The sequence below is a fragment of the Phyllobates terribilis genome, unplaced genomic scaffold (assembly GCF_046119375.1).
Source record: "Phyllobates terribilis strain yellow unplaced genomic scaffold, ASM4611937v1 Scaffold_3__8_contigs__length_932513732, whole genome shotgun sequence".
In the NCBI taxonomy this organism is placed as follows: domain Eukaryota; kingdom Metazoa; phylum Chordata; class Amphibia; order Anura; family Dendrobatidae; genus Phyllobates; species Phyllobates terribilis.
The window spans coordinates 146,391,684-146,412,760 of NW_027362763.1; the positions used below are offsets into that span (position 1 = coordinate 146,391,684).

Genomic DNA, 21,077 nt, shown 5'->3' on the forward strand with positions numbered 1-21,077 from the left:
GTGAGTAATTCTGGATGCACTTGACTCCTTATATCTGCTGGTTTGTGTCCTCCTACATGGGCTGACATAAGATGTTTCAGTTTCCATTCATGTGAAATACAAAATCTGAAACCTGCTCACCTGCGCCTCTAGTGGCACAATTTATAATTACATTTAAAGAAACTTTCAAAACTTTGAATGTTTCTTTTATTCTTTCTTTATTACGCAACGTATTAAGAACAATATTTTCTAATGTGCCTTATGAGGGTTTTTTTTTTTTGCGAGATGATTTGAACTTTTGAATTACACTATTCATTTTAACATAGAATATATTGACATATTGACAAATTCTAAGTGGGTTGAGATAGTGAAAAACAATCGCAATTTTGTCACAGTTTTTTTTTTTATTTCATTTTTACAGCATTCACGGTATGGTAAAATTGACCTTGCAATATTATTCTCCAGGTCACTATGATTAAAGCAATACCGAACCTGAATTTTTATATTTTAGTGCCTAATTTTTTTTTAAAACTTTGTATAAAAAAATACAATTTTGGCTTGTGTTGCCATTTTCTGAGATCCGTAACTTTTTTATTCTTCCATCCATGGACCTATGTGAGGGCTTGTTTTTTTTGCCTGGTGAGCTGACGTTTTTATTGGTAGCATTTTGAGATACATATGACATTTTGATAGCATTTTTATTAAAAAATTTTGAGCGGCGGTGCAACAGCCCAAGACGGGTGATTTTGTAATTTAATTTTTTTCCTCCTTATGATTTTTACCATATGGATTAATTAAGTTTATATTATCGTAGATCGGACTTTTACGGATGCGGCAAATAAATTGATTTATTTACATGGGAAAAGGGGATTCAAACATTTATTTTTTTTTACTTTTTTTATATTTTTAATATAATTTTTCGTTAATGTTCCCCTTCCTCTTAGGGAACATGTTATTGCTTAATCGCTTGTTCTATATACTGAAAAACCACTGTATTGCAGAATATAGTGAAAATGATGGTCTTCTGGACTGGAGTACCAAGACGGCAGCAGCTCAGGCAGAAGAGGGCCCCTGGGTAGGAATAATATATTGGGCTATTTGCAGTCCTATAACTCATCATAATGTACAATTCCACCTGCTTTGCACATGGAAGTGGGACCCCTTACCTCTTGGGCCCCTCTGTGGCTGCAAGGGTTGGGTTGCACCAATGGTGAAACAACCGTCACCTGCACCGAATGCCAGGAAGGGCTACTGGGAGAATTCCCATCTCAGATGTAAATAGCAAGTCCAAGCATATGCCATAGATGTCTGATAGGTATGGGCCTCACCTCTGGTACCTCCACCATTGTGGAAAATGGGTCCATGACCCATGTCCAGCTTGTGGAGGTGACTGCCGAAAGTATGAAGAGGTGACCATGCATGTTTTTCTGTTTTTTCACCTCTGTAGGACAGAATGAAAAATTCTGTACACGTGCATGGCTGACTTTCCATTTTTTTGTCTAAAAATAGTGATTGGTTTTCCATTCTCCATTCTTCACAAACGTGTAGGCTTCAAAGATGAAATCAAAGCTAAATGATTAATATGAGAAAGAATAAAGGAATTTCTTTCTACTTTTTCTAGGTGACATGTGTTGGGGACATGATTTTGTGGCACTTACTAATATATAGGTGTTTCAGGTTCTCCTCTTTCCTCACAGCCTGCACAGTTCTCTTCTTCTCAGAATGTACAGTGATGGAGGATCATGTGACCAGACCTGTCAATTAGTCTCCTCCAATAGAAAAACCCTGCACACAGGAAAACTGTTTTTTAATTGGAGGAGGCAGAAAGACGGGTCCGGTCACATGCTCCTCCAGCAAATATAATGTCGGATCAATGATAACATAAGATTTTTGAAATTTCAGTATCCATGCACGACCAGAATCAGGTGTGTTTATATAATTTGTATATTTTATGTTTTGAGTGGTCCCACATTATATTTTTTTTACTTTTCTTTGGGGACGTTTTAAGGCTTTCTGTCTCATGGCTGTGTACCTTCTCCATAAGAGAGCATTTACATATTTTATAAGTGTATTTCTCACACTATTTAGGTATATTGAATTGTTTATCCTCTGTGCATTTAATTTTTCTATTTTTGTTGCTGTAAGTCATAGTATGATCCTTTATAAGTAGCCATTTTAAAGACAGGAACTCTTTGCAGTCTGTGAGTCTCAGTTGCAGAGGAGCCGGGGTGTCGATGAACACATGGGGAAGTGGGATGCTTGTGTGTGGGCCACTGTTGGGAATTCATTCTCTGGGGGCATCATATGGATCACTGAGGGGGCATCATACTTTAAAGTGGGGCAGAGCAGGCATGATACGATGTAAGCATCATACTGTGTGTTGGGGTATTGTGTGGGTGTTATATGGTGTGGGGAGCTGTGGGGGCATCATACAGTGCGGGAGACCTATTTAGACATCAAAGTGTGCGTGTGGGGGGGCATAATACTGCTGTGGGGGGCATTATACTGTGTAGGGAGCTACGGGGACATCATAATTTGAGGGTGAACTGAGGAAGCATCAAACTGTATGGCAAGCTGTGGGTGCATCATACTTTGTTTAGGGGGCAATGTGGAGCATCATACTGTGTGGAAGGAACTGTGGTGTCAACACTGCTGTGTGGAGAGGTGACTGTGGGGACATTGTTCTGTGGAAGGGATTGGGGGCAACATACTTTGTGTTGGGGAGTGATATGGAGACTTGTTTTTTATGTTGTGAGCTGACATATCCATTGGTACCATTTTGGGTTATGTAAGACATTTTGATTGTTGTTTTTTTTTCTAAAGAAGGTGCAGTGACCCAAAAAACAATTCTGGCATTTCTTTTTTTTCTCACTTGATCGCATTTACCACACAGGATAATAACATTTATATTTTGATAGATCAGGAATTTACAGACACAGCTATACAAAATATGTTTATTTTATGGGCATCATAATGAGTTTGAGGGGTGTAACTGTAGGCATTATAATGTGTGAGGGACATCGAGGGCATATAGTGTGTTGGGGGGCAATGTGGGGCATCATACTGTGTGTTAGTTGGCCAATGTTGGGGGAAGTATTCTATGTATTGGAGGGGGGCATATAGGGGCATTATACAATGTGTGGGGACAGAAGGACATCATTTTGTATAAGGGTGACTGTGGGGGGCATCATACTGTGTGTGGGATCATTGGGGCATCATACTGTGTGGAGGGACTGTGGGCATCATACTGTGTGGGGGGACTGTGACCATCATACAATATGTGTGGGGAATCAAATTGTGCTGCGGGTACCTTGTGCACCATACCGTGTGTTGTGGGGACATCATACTGTGTGTGGTAGGTCTGGCGCCCCTGAGGGTTCAGTCGCCACAGAGGTACTGCATCTACCCCAGAGGTGTGGTATCCCACTCTCAGGTAATGAAGGAGTACTGCCCGGGACACACACACTTGCATCCATTACACTTCAGGAGGGAAGGGCGAGATTGCTCCTAAGGGAGAGCTCAGTCCCTGGTCCCTAGCTGGAGGGTGGAACCATGTAGTGGGTGTGGGTGGAGGAAGAAGTACAGGGGAGCACTTCAGCAGTGATATAAAAAGGGAAGCCATCTTGGACGTGGTCAGACAGTCAGAGGAGGACAGTGAAAGGAGCAGGAGCTCTGCAGGAGCGGGCCTGAGTGAGAGAGGCCCAGGAGGTCAGACTGAAGAGAAGAGAGGAGCAGAGAGGAAGGCTCCAAGAGAGAGGGGATCCTAGAGGTACGGGAAGTGCAGGAAGCCACCCGTACACCCAAATCTACCAGGACGTGGAGGGATCAGGCCGCAGAAGGGGACCAGCCCCTAACCAGTGGGAACTACAACGCTCAGCTGGAAACCGGAGGCATCTACACTTTCAGGGTGTTGTTGCCTACAGCCGCAACTAATCACCAAAAAGGTAGCCACACAGGATCCAGGGAACTCCAGGTTACCCGCCAAGATCTGAGGTTACTGGCTTGGGACACTGGTTACGAGGCGCAGGGCAGGAGGGTGAAAGCTAGCGCAGGAAGACAACCAAGAAAGGCACACAACAAGGGGTCCTGTCATGTAGTCCCGAGATACCTGGGAGTTTGCTGAACCCCTGCCTCGGTGAACGCAGAACGATGTGGGTGGTGATAATTTGGCTGTTGTAACCAGGAGCAAGGTGATAATCATGAGTAAACCTTGAAGACTGCACCCCACTGTGTCCTAGAGTTATTATCTGCGCCATCCCCTGCACTACACTGCACAGCAACATCTACCTCATCAAATTACCATTACACTGCCCTGGAGCTAAGCTCTACCTGTGGAGAGCTGAACCAACTCTGCTGCGTCATCACCAGCTCCAGAGGATCTGCACCGCGGAGCGGTGGCCCTATATAGCCGCATACCACAGGTGGCGTCATGAACATTAAAAGAACTTTAAATCCCCTTTATTAAAGCATCTCCCCTTTTTTTTTATTGACTGCCCTGGTTCACGTAGTGGGTCACTGCTACCGTGACATCCCCCAGCCCCGACGACCGGCCCAGCTACTGAGTACCCCACGGCCCAAGGGGTGAATCATAGGCACTGTGGGGTACTATGTGTGGGGTGTGGGGTAATATGGACGTATTCTATGGGACACTAATAGGCTTCACTAGGAGCAATATTTCTGTATGGGCTGAAATGGGTGAGGTTAAGGAAATGTCTTAGGGTAAAATAAAAATTGCCACTGCACGCTGTGCAGAATATGTCCCTCTTTAATGGCTTTCAGGATTGGGGCGAATGCTTATATATTAGTAAGTGCCACAAAATCATTCCCCAACGGATTTGTTAAAGATAAATCCTTTAAGTGTCTGCTCACAAGGTTCGAGGTGAATGACAGAAAGAACACGTAAGGGATTATTCCTTGTGCTTGGTTTCTTTCCTTTCATCACATGTAATAATCAGCTTTCAGATAAGCAGCTGTACACAGAAGAGCTCAGCTGGGAAAATGAAAGTCAGTGACCTCATCAGTCAGGAAACAGAAACTAGCTGGGAAGTCAACACCGACTATGTGACCATGTGAGTTTCTATTCTCCTCAGTAGTTAAAGTTTCTCTTCTCTCCAGTAATGACATGAACCCTTCTCACATGTGGGTGGTTTTATATAAGACATTTCTGATGCCAGGCTGGAGAAGACACCAACTTATCCTGCAGCTTCACTTCTATGTAAGATCTGGACTTGCAGACAGTAAAGGGATGGCCAGTGCTTCCACATCCCGGATGTTTGCTGTGGAACCAAACAGATCTTCCCCTAATCCCTTTTATTTCCAATCATACAATCACGGATCTCGGGCTCCATCCATGACCGCCAACGACTGGTCGATGCTGGTTCACGGAGGACTTGCCTTTTCGGTATCTCTAAATAATGCAGGTAGGGTAAAATCTGCTAGACTACACAAGTCTTTAGGACAGCAGCTATCTCACCAGCTTCCAGGAAGCGAGATCTTAAGAATGATCTCATACTGTCCAGAGGACCTTCATGGGTCTCTACAGAAGGGGTTCTTCATCTTGCCCCTTCGTTGCTGCCCTGATGTCCAGACGAGATTATGTGACGTCCTTATGGCGTATCGGCAGGATGTCCAGCTGTGTAGCTACAGTACAGAAGAACAAGACATCTGGCAACACCTATGGGAGCTGAATGGAGAAGCGAAGAAGACGACAAGGTCAAGAGTATTAAGAGTGGAGGAGCCAATGTCATCTCCATTTGTGGACACCATTAAAGGTTCTGCCGTGTTCTACTCTCTACGAGATGCCTGTGACGTACTGGAAGAGGTGAGAGGTGTATTCTGTACATTCTGTATCTTATCATATGGAACATGATGATTATATAGAGATGAGCGGCGCTCCATGGGCACTACTGATCTCTGCCAGTAGAAGCAACCTGTTGTAGATTACTTTTTCAGAAAATCAACCATTAATTAACTGACATTTTTTTTCAAAAAGAAGTTCTTCAGCAGCTGCAGCGTATATTATACAGTCCTGTTTTTCTACAGTGGCAGGACATGACAATACAGACCTCATCTCCTGCAGAACCTCAAAATACAGTCCTCCGCTGCTGCAGAACCTAATAATACAGACCTCATCTGCAGCAGAACCTCATACTACAAACCTCAGCTGCTGCAGAATCTTATAATACACACCACATCTGAAGAAAAACCTCATAATACACTCCTCAGCTGCTGCAGAACCTCACAATACACCTCAGCTACTGCAGAACCTCATAATACACCTCAGCTGCCGCAGAACATCATAGAATACTACTCTGCTGCTGCAGAACCTAAGAATACACACCTCAACCTGTGTATAATAATGACCCCTGAAAATGCATTACATTATAGTGCACATCACAACTCCTGCATCCTACAGAACATCATAACACAAACCTAAGCTGCAAAACCTCATACATAACTCACATGTTACAGATGCTTTCTTCAAAAATTTAATTATATATCACCAATGCCTGGAGGAAAGAAGATCATCACAGACCTCAATTCTTACTGTAAGAGCAGTGAGACTCTGGATTCTTTACTGTAACAGCAGTGAGACTCTGGATTCTTTACTGTAAGAGCAGTGAAACTCTGGATTCTTTACTGTAAGATCAGTGAGACTATGGATTCTTTACTGTAAGAGCAATGCGACTATGGATTCTTTACTGTAAGAGCAGTGAGACTATGGATTCTTTCCTGTAAGAGCAGTGATACTATGGATTTTTTGCTGTAAGAGCAGTGATACTATGGATTCTTTACTGTAAGAGCAGTGAGACAATGGAACTCTCTGCTACAGGGTGTTGTAATGGTTGATTCACTACAACAGTATAAGGAGGAACTGTGTATGTTTAATAAAAATCTAACGTTACAGGTCATTGGTACTAGACTCTGTGATAGGGCGTTGATCCAGGGAACTAGTCTGATTGTCGTATGTGGAGACGGGAAGGAATTTTTCCACTAATATGGGGCTATTAACATCTGCCTCATGGGGTTTGTTCCTTTCTCTGGATCAACATGTAAGGTTAAAGGTTGATCCTAATGGACCCATGTCTACCTTCAATGGTGGACAGCAGTCTACCTCTTACAGAGAGGTTCTGCAGCAGCTGAGGTGTATAGAATAAGAACTATTGTACTTCCTACTATAATTTATAAAGAGTTCCCGGACCTGTGCTGATACTATACAAGCCAGAGGAAGAACCCACAGACATGTTTCTGTCTATTCTCCGGTAGTGTTCCTCAGTTATCCCTGAAGCTCAGAAGGTTTTGGCCTCAATGGAGTCGCACAGAATCCCGGACAGAGGACGCTACCCCATCATTGTTATTGAGGGGCTTGATGCTACAGGTAAGAACATTTATTGGCTCCACACCTTCAGTTAGTTGTTTCCAAGTTATTATAAAACTTTAGGAATGAAATATGCAAATTGTTTCTTCAAAGAAAAAGAGGACTAGAACTCTAGCGCCACCTATAGGAAGAAACAATCCTAAAAGTTAATATTGACTCTCCAACGAGCCTTGTCACATGACTTAGGATTAAAGTCAAAACCAAAATCTCAATTTGCAGACACTGTGTTTTGGGGTACTGCCCCTCGTCAGTGCAAAGTATGAGATCTGGTTTGGCTGGGAGAGAGTCGATATTGACTTTTTAGATTGCTACTTCCTATAGGTGGCACTAGAGTTCTAGTCCTCTTCCTCTCTGAAGAGACAATTTGCATAATTCCCAGAGGAGCATTGCGGCTTAAAAGTCTCCTCACCTTGGCATGTCAGGCTTGACATGTCACTCTCCGCAAGGAGAAACATTACCTCTTGGATCTAGGAATTAAAGGGGTATTCCCATCTTCATGATCCTATCCCAATATGTAGTAGGTGAAATAATAATAATATTAGCAAGTATCTCCAATTAGAAATGTAGTGTAGTTTTTTTCTGATTTGCTCTGTTTCTTTCCTCATGTGCAGGCATTGCAGGACCTTGGGTATCCATGGTTACAACCACTAGCGACCAGCTAACTAACTGTCACTTTATTAGTGGTCGTAACCATGGATACCCAAGGTCCTGTAATACCTGCACATGAGGAAATAGACGTAGCAAATCAGAAAAACTATACTACATTTTTAATTGGAGATATTTGGTAATATTATTATTATTACACCTACTAAATATTGGGATAGGATCTTGGAGATGGGAATACACCTTTAAATAAAATTTCAGTGATTTCCTATGAGAGCAAAAGAAGCTTGTGTTGGTCGCCAACTACTAAATACCAAATGTTACCAAATTTTTATGTGGTGCTCCGTACTCCGTCATCTAGTATCATGGGCTATGCCCATCTGTGTGATGTGTGAATGATCACTCTATTCCATGTGTACATTGGATGACTGCAGATCTCCAGTTCCAAGAGCTTCTCTAAATGTAACACTCAGATATTTATGCCTACCAACATTTAGGTGACCCAAAGCAAGACCTCTAACCCCCTAATAAAATAATAATTTTATTTATATAGCGCCATAGCACTTTACAATTAAGCGAGGACTTGTAGAGACAATAAAAGCATCACAAAGTAACACAGTTCACCAGTTACAGGAGGAGTGAGGCTCCTGCTCCCAAGCTTACAATCTATAAGGAAATAGGAGGACACAATAGGCAGAAAGTGCTTGTCATGTATCATCCAGCCATCATTATAATTAAGGCATATTAAATAAGCTGCATGATCCGGTCATCAGCCGGCATCTGTCTAAGTATAGTTAGTTAGTTACCAATACTGAATGCATGGAGGATGTGGTGACAGATGAGTAGGAGGACCAGACTCTGAGGAAGATTTTGAAGTAAGGCTATGTGCCCACGATGCGGAAATGCTGCATATTTTTTCCACTTCTCCCTGGCAGGAAAACCGCATGCGGATTTTACATGCGTTTTTCCTGCCAGGTAGAAGCGTTTGTCAAGTGTCTTTGCATGCATTTCTGCATGCGGGTTAGCAAGCGCTTTTCCAAGCGATTTTAGCATCACTTGGAAAAGTGCTTGACAACTTGTTCACACTATATAAATCCATGCAACCGGCATGGATTTATAGTAGTGTGACCAAGTTAGTTAAAAAAAAAAGAATAAGAATGGTAAAAAATAAAACAATAAAGTTTATACTTACCTTCCGATGTCCTCCCGGTGTTATCTCTGCCGCGTCTGGTCTCTTGGGCGGCTCGCGCTGTTTGAAGGACCTGCGGTGACGTCATTGAGTCATGTGATGGGTCACATGACTCAAAGACGTCATGGCAGGTCCTTCACAACAGTGCAAGCATTGCAAGAGACCGGACGAAGGGGAGAAAACACCGGGAGGACATCGGAAGGTAAGTATAAACTTTATTTTTTATTTTAAACTTCTTTTTTTTACAGTTTCTATGGTACCCAGGTCTCGATGAGAGTCTTCTCTCCTCCAGACTTGGGTACCATCCGCACATTGAAACGCATATAATCCGTGTGTACAAATGTACTGACACGGATTATATACGTCTCAATGCAAGTCAATGGCGGCGATTACGCTGCGTGTCCGCAAAATTAATGGACATGCTGCAGATTTTTGAGCGCAGCATAAATGCTGCGGAAAAATCCGCAGCATGGGCATTGACATTGCGGCTTGTCATTGAGGACCATGGGGGGCGGATTACCAAGCGTTTTTGAGGCGTTTATGCTGCGGAAATTCTGCAGCATAAATGCTTGAAAAACGCATAGTGGGCACACAGCCTTAGGCTGGTGAATGGAGGTGATAACATGTTTAAAAATGTGGGGGCTAGGTATTAGTCAATTTGTCTGGGCTAGTGCATTCCAGAAAACTGGCGTTACATGAGGGAAGACTTGGAGAAGGAGGATGTTAGGATTATGGAGGATGTTAGGCTATGTTCACAAATGTTGTTTTTTTTTTTTTAAGTCAGAAATCTGCAGCAAAACTGATCTCTGCCAGGTTTTGCTGCATTTTTTTATTCCTTTTTTGCCTTGGTTGAACTCTCCCAGGCAATTGCAATCTTGGGCGTGAGTTGGTTACTAAAGGGAGGAAACACGAGTTCAGTTTTGGAGAGATTCAGGTTCTGATAGAGGGAGGACATGACGTTAGGGACAGTGGATAGACAATCCCTGAAGGCAGGGGTGGACAATTAATTTTCCGAGGGGCCACAAGAGAAATCGTGACTGTTGTGGAAGGCCGTACCATTAGGCTGAATATTAATATTAATTGTATTACTTAATATTAAGCAGAACTTAAGTATGCTGACATAGTTACATAGGGCCGAAAAAAGACAAGCGTCCATCCAGTTCAGCCTATTTCTTGTGCACTGCAGCTATTCCGCAGCGTTGATTCAGGGGAAGGCAAAAAGAACCCCATGCGGTATAGGCCAATTTACATCATTGAGGAAAAATTCACTTCCCGACTCCAATCTGGCAATCAGATTAAATCCCTGGATTAATTAACTATCACTAAGCATAAGATGTAATTTTATTGTTCTCAAGAAAGGCGTCCAGGCCTCTCTTGAACTCATTAAGTGAGTTGGACATCACCACTTCCTCTCCCAGAGAGTTCCAGAGTCTCACGGCTCTGACCGTAAAGAATCCCCTTCTATGCTGGTGCACGAACCTCCTTTCCTCCAGACGCATAGTGTGCCCCCTCGTCTTTGTCACCATCCTTGGTATAAACAGGTCATGGGAGAGATCTCTGTACTGCCCCCTGATGTATTTATACATGTTTATGAGGTCTCCCCTAAGCCTTCTCTTTTCCAACGTAAATAAGCCTAATTTTGACAACCTCTCTGGGTATTCTAGTCCCTCCATTCCCTTTATTACCTTAGTTGCCCTCCTTTGTACCCTCTCTAGCTCCAATATGTCTTTCCTGAGCACCGGAGCCCAGAACTGTGCACAATATTCTAAGTGCGGCCTTACCAGCGCTTTATACAGAGGAAGAACATTCCCCTAAATACTGTATGAGGCCGCACTCAGCCGCCTATATACCGTATGAGCCTGCACAAAGCCCCTATATACCGTATGAGCCTCCACACAGCCCCCTATATGCCGTAAGAGCTCCCTATATACTGTAAGAGTCCTCACACAGCCCCCTATATACCTTAAGAGCACCATATAGCCCCTATATACCGTATGATCCCCCACATAGCCTCTTATATACTGTATGAGCCCCCACATAGCCTCCTATATACAGCATGAGCCCCCACATAGCCTCCTATATGCAGCATGAGCCCCCACATAGCCTCCTATTTACCGCATGAGCCACACATAGCCTCCTATATACAGTATGAGCCCCACATAGCCTCCTATATACAGTATGAGCCCCACATAGCCTTTTATATATAGCATGAGCTCCACATAGCCTCCTATATACAGTATGAGCCCCACATAGCCTCCCTATATACAGCATGGGCCCCACATAGACTCCCTATATACAGCATGGGCCCCACATAGACTCCCTATATACAGCATGGGCCCCACATAGCCTCACATAAACAGAATGAGCCCAACATACCCTCCCATAAGCAGAATGAGACCCATATAGCCTAACTATATAGAGTATGGGCCCCACATAGCCTCCCTATAAACAGCATGTGCCCCATATAGCCTCCCTTAAACAGCATGAGCCCCACATAGCTTCCTATATACATTATGTGACATGCAAAGCCTCCTATATACAGCTTGAGACCCTCCTATATACAGCATGTGCCCTACATAGCCTCCCTTAAACAGCATGAGCCCCACATAGCCTCCTATATACAGTATGAACCACATATAGCCTCCTATATACAGTTGAGCCCCACAATAAACAGTATAAGCCCCTCATAGCCTCCTATATAAAGCTGATCCCCCTTATATACAGTTTGAGCTCCACATAGCCTCCTATATACTGCTTGAGCCCCCTACATATAATTTGAGCCCCATATTGCCTCCTATATACATCATGAGCCCCACATAGCCTCCTATATACAGTTTGAGCTCCCTATATACAGTATGAACACTCACATAGCATCCTATGTACAAACAAACATCCCAAACACATGAAAAAAATTCACCACATACTCACCTCGCTCCCGTTCCCCTGGTGCTCTGCTCCTGTCTCCGATGCACTGACTCTCTGCAGTGCACAACTGACATGATGAAATGACATCATTGCGTCAGCTGTCTCACATTCTGATTGGAGGAAGAAGGGGCTGCCAGCCCCTCCTCCACCAATTTATTCACCGCTATCTACATCGGATGCAGAGAGCGGTGACAGCAGGCGGCGACTGCAGGTGGCAGAGGGCCCCTGGGCCACTGTTTTCTGCTCATCGACTATCTCGGTCTGCACTTAGCCGAGGTCTGCCTTTAGGTCTGTGCGATTTTTATTTTTTTACGCTTTTGTTATCTTCTGTGCATGATTTTTTTATTTTTTGATAACCATAGCCATATGAAGGCTTTTTTTTTTGCAGGAAAAGTTGTAGTTTTGAATGACACTATTCATTCTAGTATATAATGTATTGAAAAACAGGAAAAAAAATCCAAGTGGGATAATCTGGATTAAAAAAAAATGTAATTCTGCTATTGTTTTTGGGGTTTTGTTTTTACAGCGTTTATTGCATGATAAACATAACCTGGAAACATCATTCTGCAGGTCAGAAGTTTGTAAAACAATATACAAATAAATACAAATTTTGTTTTTTACAGTCATTTTCCAAAGCCATAATGTTTTTATTTTTCTGTCAATAGAGCTGTGAGAGTTTGTTTTTTGAGTGGTGAGCTGACAGTTTGATTGATACCATTTTGGGGTGCATACAATGTTTTGATGCCATTTCAATCTTTTTTCTTTGCGGCATTTACTATACGGGTTAATTAATTTTATATTTTGACAGACCAAAACTTTAACAGATGTGGCGATGCCAAATATATCATTTTTATTCATTTTTTTAATGTAATTATTTTTTTACAGGGGAAAATACAGTACAGACCAAAAGTTTGGACACACCTTCTCATTTAACCCCTTTAAAGCCCATGACGTATTAATACGCGTCAGTGCCCTGGGCTTTAAGAGCCTGACCCGTATTAGTACGTCATTGCGATCGCGTTCGCACACAGGATATGCGGGCGCGATCGCCGCTGGGTGTCAGCTGATTGTCACAGCTGACACCCGGTGCTATGTGCAGGGAGCGGTCCCGCACCGCTCCCGGCACATTAACCCCCGCAATGCTGCGGTGGCTAAGGGGAGGTGATCGCAATACTCACCTCCACTTCCGGCCTCCAGCGCTGTCTGCCGCGGCTTCCCGGATGTTGCCATGATGACCTGATGTCATCATGACAACATCCGGGTCACCAGACAGCAGGAAGATTTTTTGGTCGTGCGCAGTGCATGACCAAACTATCTTCTCACTGTGCAGCGCTGACAGCCTTCATGGCACAGGGATGGTGCTCCATCCCTATGCTATGCAGGCAATCAGAATAAAAAAAAGTGAAAGTCCCATTTGGTATCGCCGCGTCCGGAACGACCTGACCTATAAAATTGTTCCACTAGTTAACCCCTTCAGTGAACACGGTAAAAAAAAAAAAAAAAAAAGCAAAAAACAATGCTTTATCATCATACTGCCAAACAAAAAATGGAATAACACGCAATCAAAAAAAAGAATATAAATAAAAATGGTACCGCTGAAAACGTCATCTTGTCCCGCAAAAAACAAGCTGCCATACAGCTCCATCATCCGAAAAATCAAAAAGTTATAACTCTCAGAATAAAGCGATGCAAAAAAACATTTTTTTCTACAAAATAGTTTTTATTGTGTAAAAGCGCCAAAACATAGAAAAACAATATAAATGTGGTACTGCTGTAAACGTACTGACCCGAAGCATAAAGCTACCTTATCAATTTTACCACATGCGGAGTAGAATAAAAAAATGTAAAATAACACAATTCCTGAATTCTTGTTTTTTGTTTATTCTGCCTCTCAAAAATCGGAATAGAAAGCGATCAAAAAATGTCACGTGCCTGAAAATGGCACCAATAAAAACGTCAACTCATCCCGCAAAAACAAGCCGTCACATGACTCTGTCGGCCAAAATATGGAAAAATTATAGCTCTCAAAATATGGCGATTTTACAAAAAAATGCGTCTTTAGTGTGTGACAGCTGTCAGTCATAAAAACACGATATGATTCTGGTAATTCTGTAGTCGCACCGACCCGAAGAATAAAGTCGTCTAATCACTTATACACTAGGAACAGTGTAAAAAATAAACGCTAGGGCTGGGGTTGGGGTTAGGGTTGTTTTTTTTTTTTCAAAAGTAAAAAAAAAAAAAAAGATGACGATATGGCAACTAGAGTTGAGCGTAAGTTCTCGCTACTTGAGCTTGCATCGGGTGCTTGGGTATGAATTGAGTATCGTGGGTGCTCGAGTGACATGCTCGAGTCTCCGCCCCATATGCTTCGCGGCCAAAAATCCTTGCGGGGATTGCCTGCCATGCACGAGTGATCCCCGCATGTTTTCTTTTGGGGTGACTAATAACCGTGAAACATGCGGGCGGGGACTCGAGCATGTCACTCGAGCACCCTTGATACATGGTGCATACCTGAGTACCCGATGCAAACTCAAGTAGCGAGCACTTGCGCTCAAGACTAATGACAACTTATTCAATATGATGACCTAATGTTATCAAATTCTGTGTCGTACCTCTGGGTTCAAAATGTTCACTATACCCCTTGATAAAATCCTTGAGGGGTGTAGTTTCCAAAATGGAGTAAATTGTGGGGGGTTTCCACTATTTAGGCACATCAGGGGCTCTCCAAACGCGACATGGCGTCCGCTCTCGATTCCAGCCGATTTTGTGTTCAAAAAGTTACACACTGCTCCTTCCCTTCTGAACTCTGCCGTGCGCCCAAACACTGTATTTTCCCCACATATGGGGTATTGGCGTACTCATGAGAAATTGCACAAAAGTTTTTGGGGTCCATTTTCTCCTCTTAACTTTGTGAAAAATTGGGGCTAAAACATCATTTTTGTGGAAAAAGTTTGATTTTTATATTTTCACGGCTCCATGTTATAAACTTCTGTAAAGGACTTGGGGTTCAAGGTGCTCACCACACATCTAGATAAGTTCCCTGAGGGGTCTAGTTTCCAAAATGGTTTCACTTGTGGGGGGTTTCCACCGTTTAGGCACATCAGGGGCACATCCGCTAATTATTCAAGCAAATTTTACAATCAAAAAGTCAAATGGCGCTCCTTCCCTTCCAAACCCTACCATGCGCCCAAACAGTGGTTTTCCCCCACATATGGGGTATCTGCTTACTCAGGAGAAATTGCACAACAAACTGCATGGTGCAATTTCTCCTGTTACCCTTATGAAAATGCAAAAGTGGTGGCTGAAAAACATATTTGTGGGAAAAATGTGAAAATTTTATTTTTACGGCTCAATGTTATAAACTTCTCTGAAGCACCTGGGGTTTCAAGGTGCTCACCACACATCTAGATAAGTTCCCTGAGGGGTCTAGTTTTCAAAATGGTGTCACTTGTGGGGGGTTTCCACTGTTTAGGCACATCAGGGGCTCCTCAAATGCAACATGGCATCCGCTAATTATTCAAGCAAATTTTACATTCAAAAAGTCAAATGGCGCTCCTTCCCTTCCAAACCCTGCCGTGCGCCCAAACAGTGTTTTTTCCCCACATGGGGTATCTGCGTGCCCAGGGGAAATTGCACAACAAATTTTGGGGTCCATTTTTTCCTGTTACCCCTACAAAAATAAAAAAAATTGGGTCTAAAGTAACATTTTTGTGAAAAAAGTTAAATGTTAATTTTTTCTTCCACATTCCAAAAATTCCTGTGAAGCACCTGAGGGGTTAATAAAGTTCTTGAATGTGGTTTTGAGCTCCTTGAGGGGTTCAGTTTTTAGAATGGTGTCATTTTTGGGTATTTTCTGTCATAAAGACCCCTCAAAGTGACTTCAAATATGATGTGGTCCCTAAAAAAATGGTTTTGTAAATTTTGTTGGAAAAATGAGAAATCGCTGGTCAACTTTTAACCCTTATAGCTCCCCAATAAAAAAAAAATTTGGTTCCAAAATTGTGCTGATGTAAAGTAGACATGTGGGAAATGTTATTTATTAACTATTTTGTGTGACATATCTCTCTGATTTAAGGGCATAAAAATTCAAATTTTGAAAATTTCAAAATTTTCTAAATTTTCGCCAAATTTCCGTTTTTTTCACAAATAAACGCAAGTGATATCGAAGAAATTTTACCACAATCATGAAGTACAATATGTCATGAAAAAAACAATCTCAGAATCAGGGGGGTCCGTTGAAGCGTTCCAAAGTAATTACCTCATAAAGTGACAGTGGTCAGAATTGTAAAAATTGGCCTGGTCATTAACGTGCAAACCACCTTGGATTGTAAAGGGGTTAAAGATTTTTCTGTATTTTCATGACTAAGAAAATTGTACATTCACACTGAAGGCATCAAAACTATGAATTAACACATGTGGAATTATATACTTAACAAAAAAGTGTGAAACAACTGAAAATATGTCTTATATTCTAGGTTCTTCAAAGTAGCCACCTTTTACTTTGATGACTGCTTTGCACACTCTTGGCATTCTCTTGATGAGCTTCAAGAGGTAGTCACCGGAAATGGTTTTCACTTCACAGGTGTGCCCTGTCAGCTTTAATAAGTGGGATTTCTTGCCTTATAAATGGGGTTGGGACCATCAGTTGTGTTGTGCAGAAGTCTGGTGGATACACAGCTGATAGTCGAACTGAATAGACTGTTAGAATTTGTATTATGGCAAGAAAAAAGCAGCTAAGTAAAGAAAAACGAGTGACCGTCATTACTTTAAGAAATGAAGGTCAGTCAGTCCAAAAAAATGGTCAAACTTTGAAAGTGTCCTCAAGTGCAGTTGCAAAAACCATCAAGCGCTACAAAGAAACTGGCTCACATGAGGACCGCCCCAGGAAAGGAAGACCAAGAGTCACCTCTGCTTCTGAGGATAAGTTTATCCGAGTCACTAGCCTCAGAAATCGCAGGTTAACAGCAGCTCAGATTAGAGACCAGGTCAATGCCACACAGAGTTCTAGCAGCAGACACATCTCTACAACAACTGTTAAGAGGAGACTTTGTGCAGCAGGCCTTCATGGTAAAATAGCTGCTAGGGAACCACTGCTAAGGACAGGCAACAAGCAGAAGAGACTTGTTTGGGCTAAAGAACACAAGGAATGGACATTAGACCAGTGGAAATCTGTGCTTTGGTCTGATGAGTCCAAATTTGAGATCTTTGGTTCCAACCACTGTGTCTTTGTGCGATGCAGAAAAGGTGAACGGATGGACTCTACATGCCTGGTTCCCACCGTGAAGCATGGAGGAGGAGGTGTGATGGTGTGGGGGTGCTTTGCTGGTGACACTCTTGGGGATTTATTCAAAATTGAAGGCATACTGAGCCAGCATGGCTACCACAGCATCTTGCAGCGGCATGCTATTCCATCCGGTTTGCGTTTAGTCGGACCATCATTTATTTTTCAACAGGACAATGACCCCAAACACACCTCCAGGTTGGTAAGGGCTATTTGACCAAGAAGGAGAGTGATGGGGTGCTACGCCAGATGACCTGGCCTCCACAGTCACCAGACCTGAACCCAATCTAGATGGTTTGGGGTGAGCTGGACCGCAGAGTGAAGGCAAAAGGGCCAACAAGTGCTAAGCATCTCTGGGAACTCCTTCAAGATTGTTGGAAGACCATTTCCGGTGACTACCTCTTGAAGCTCATCAAGAGAATGCCAAGAGTGTGCAAAGCAGTCATCAAAGCTAAAGGTGGCTACTTTGAAGATCCTAGAATATAAGACATATTTTCAGTTGTTTCACACTCTTTTGTTAAGTATATAATTCCACATGTGTTAATTCATAGTTTTGATGCCTTCAGTGTGAATGTACAATTTTCATAGTCAAGAAAATACAGGAAAATCTTTAAATGAGAAGGTGTGTCCAAACTTTTGGTCTGTACTGTATATCTATAGAGGAATTAAGAACTTGATGCCTGGGTCTCATCAGGACACCATATATTTAGCTACTTGTCAGAGTACTCTGTGAATCAAGAGATTATGAAAAGTGTACCACCCCTTTAAGGAATATTATTGATTCCTCCAACTTCTAAGAGGAATGGTTTGTTTGCAAAAATGTATAAGAAATTGCTTATTCAGCTCTGGTTTCAGATCAGAGCTTTAGTTTGATTTCCTCATGAATTTTTTGGTTACTGATTATTATTAGGACATACAATCAGCATATTATTTTTTTAAGGTAAATCCACTCTGACTGAGTCTCTTAAGAGTCACCTGAACGCGACATTAGTTAAATCCCCCCCCGATTCCATCAGTCAATGGAGGAAAATCTTTGATTCAGAGTCATCGTTGATAAAAAGAGCCTACTACGCCATAGGCAATTACATTGGAGCAGCGGAAATAGCAATAGCATCAAAAGCATCCCCCGTTATTGCGGACAGGTAAGTGTAAGATGGCATTCAGATTTAGAGATTATTCTCAAACTTCAGTAGATATAGTGTATACTTGGTCTTTATAGGTTCTGGCACAGTACAGCTGCCTATGCTATCGCCACCGAGGTGGGAGGTGCTATCTGCAACCTGCCAGATCCCCACCATGATGTCTACCATTGGCCACAGGATCTTCTTCAGCCTGACCTTGTTATTCTGCTGACAGTTTGTGATGAGGAGAGAATCCGTCGTATCCGCAAACGAGGACTTGAGGAGACAAAGGAAGAGAAGGAATTAGAAGATAACAGCATGTTCAGACAAAAGTAGGTGTCCTCATTATCCCAATTATATTAAAGGACTGTCTGCAATCCCCGTTGTTACCTAGATGTAATGTAAGCTTCTTATTAGGAAGTTACCCCTGGCCCTGGTACCACAGGGGGCCCAATATGCAATCTAGGGGTGTATCTATAGGGGGTGTACAAAGAACAGTCACCTCCAGCCCTGGTACTTCAAGGAGTCCAAAGATCAGTTCTCCTCCAAGAAGACACAGGTGCAGGTTCTGTTATAGATTTTGCATTAGGCCTCAGAAGTTTCAAGTTACTCCTCTTGTTCTTATAGCAGTGAGACTATAGTTAGCCAGAAACCTGTTAGTAAAAGGAACTTGTCAAGTCCCCCAAACCACCTCCATAAGGCTACACAGTCCAAATCCTAACAAAGTTCTTGACGTCCAAGATATATATTCATAACTCTTCATATGCTAATTAGCTAGGACACGTCAGGTGAGTTGTCACTACTAATTGGGGTTGGGTGTTACCTTCCAGATCCTGTCGTGACATTCCTCCTCTCGGTGTGACTGACATCTTCTGTACTATCCCAACATCTCTTCAGCACTGAACGTTGAGTTCATGTTGAATCTGAAGCAAGAATAGTCTGGGGGAAGCAACAACTTTCTCTGCTAGAATCCCTGATTCCTTAAAATGGCACATTCACTGACCTTTTTTCATGGATTGGGGTCTGTCATAGCCTTTAGTAGTGGACCAATGTAGATAGCAATAACAAACGTAACACCATAGCTTCCACCATGCTACTTGGCACCATAATAACTGTCCATTCTTGGGAAGTTTTCAGAAAAAGGGAGTTGGTAAATCTATTGGGTGGCCACAGAATCTCCCAATAAACTCCTGTAAAGCAGCAATTTTGGAATGTTTCTTGTGCATTTTGAGTTGACACCCTCTGTGGAATGGGAGAAAGGATCTTGACCTATAAAAACTGGTGTTGTATACTTGCTAGTTTACCAAAAGGCCAACTCTAAATCTTGTAAATTATGATATCGTCCAATGCTCCAACTCAGCACTGTTTGCTTATTTCTACTGCTATCTGTGCAAAATGTACAAAAGGTAACAAATATAAGAAACATAAGCAAATTCTAACTAGGACAAGGGCAAACTTTTCTGAAATCCTAAGAGGCCCAGTTCACAGCTTACAGGTTTAGGAACTTTTGGGCCATCTTACGAAATCCAGCCAATAACAGGTGGGACACCAACAAATTCTGACCATTTCAACTATTGTTGTTCTAGAGTGGAAGAAGTATACAAGAGGATGGAGAACCCTGGATGTGTTATTATTGATGCCAGCCCCTCCATGGAGACAGTTTTACAGGAAGCGTTATCTGCTATAAAGAAACAATGTGATATCTAATTGTGATTAGATGGGCAGTAAGGTGGCTCAGTGGTTAGCACTGCAGCCTTGCAGCATTGGGGTCCTGGTTTCAAATCCCACCAAGGAAACATCTGCAAGGAGTTTGTATGTTCTCCCCGTGTTTGCGTGAGTTTCCTCCAGGTTCTCCGGTTTCGTCCCACACTCCAAAGACATACTAATAGGGAATGTAGATTGTGAGCCCCAATGGGGACAGTACCAATAATGTCTATAAAGCGCTGCGGAATTAACTGCGTTATATAAGTGAGTAAAATAAATAAATAAAAATAAAATGATCATATACTGAATGTATACTATTGTAAAAATATATATTGACATAGACTTATTGTTCTAATGTTTTTATTTCCTTATTGTTCATTTTTATTCTATTTTCACAGTTGGTACCTTCACTTAAATAACTAACAAATAAAGTTGCACTCTGCATTTTTTTAATGCTAAAGCATGAAAACATGAAATCTATGAAATTTGAAGTGTATTACTGCTTTGGAAAATAGGAAAAAACGAAGATTCTTAGCACATAATTTGGCAAATTCATGCATGCCCAGAAGCCACGATAAGGTGATCTCCTTTTGCTGGGGACCTAACCTAATGTGTTTCCTCTCCTGGGGTGATAGCCTACATTTATATGGGTAGGTAGGATACTGCTGTATTTAAAACCGTCAAAGGCTGATGGGTGGGGTGCTCAGTCAGAGAGCCTATGTATACAAATATTAAAAGACTGACCGTCACTTTCAAACAGAATACTAGTCTGAACAGATGCATACTAAAAGTAGCCATCTCCAGACATAACTAACATGTTTTAAGGTTGGTTCTTTGACTTAAAAACCCCATAACAACTATGAAAAGGGACTACTGACTTCTATGAGACAAGTGAGC

The 21,077-nt window shown here is 42.3% G+C and overlaps 1 protein-coding gene across 1 annotated transcript; it reads left to right on the top strand.

The window, feature by feature from the left end:
• The first annotated feature begins 5,001 nt into the window (after nucleotides 1–5,001).
• CMPK2 (cytidine/uridine monophosphate kinase 2) lies at nucleotides 5,002–20,634 on the top strand. Its single transcript, XM_073672972.1, has 5 exons — nucleotides 5,002–5,800; nucleotides 7,246–7,357; nucleotides 18,296–18,497; nucleotides 18,575–18,808; nucleotides 20,063–20,634. The coding sequence occupies exons 1-5, from the start codon at nucleotides 5,102–5,104 to the stop codon at nucleotides 20,181–20,183; spliced, it is 1,368 nt and encodes a 455-aa protein (XP_073529073.1). The 5' UTR covers nucleotides 5,002–5,101; the 3' UTR covers nucleotides 20,184–20,634.
• Nucleotides 20,635–21,077: the final 443 nt, after the last annotated feature.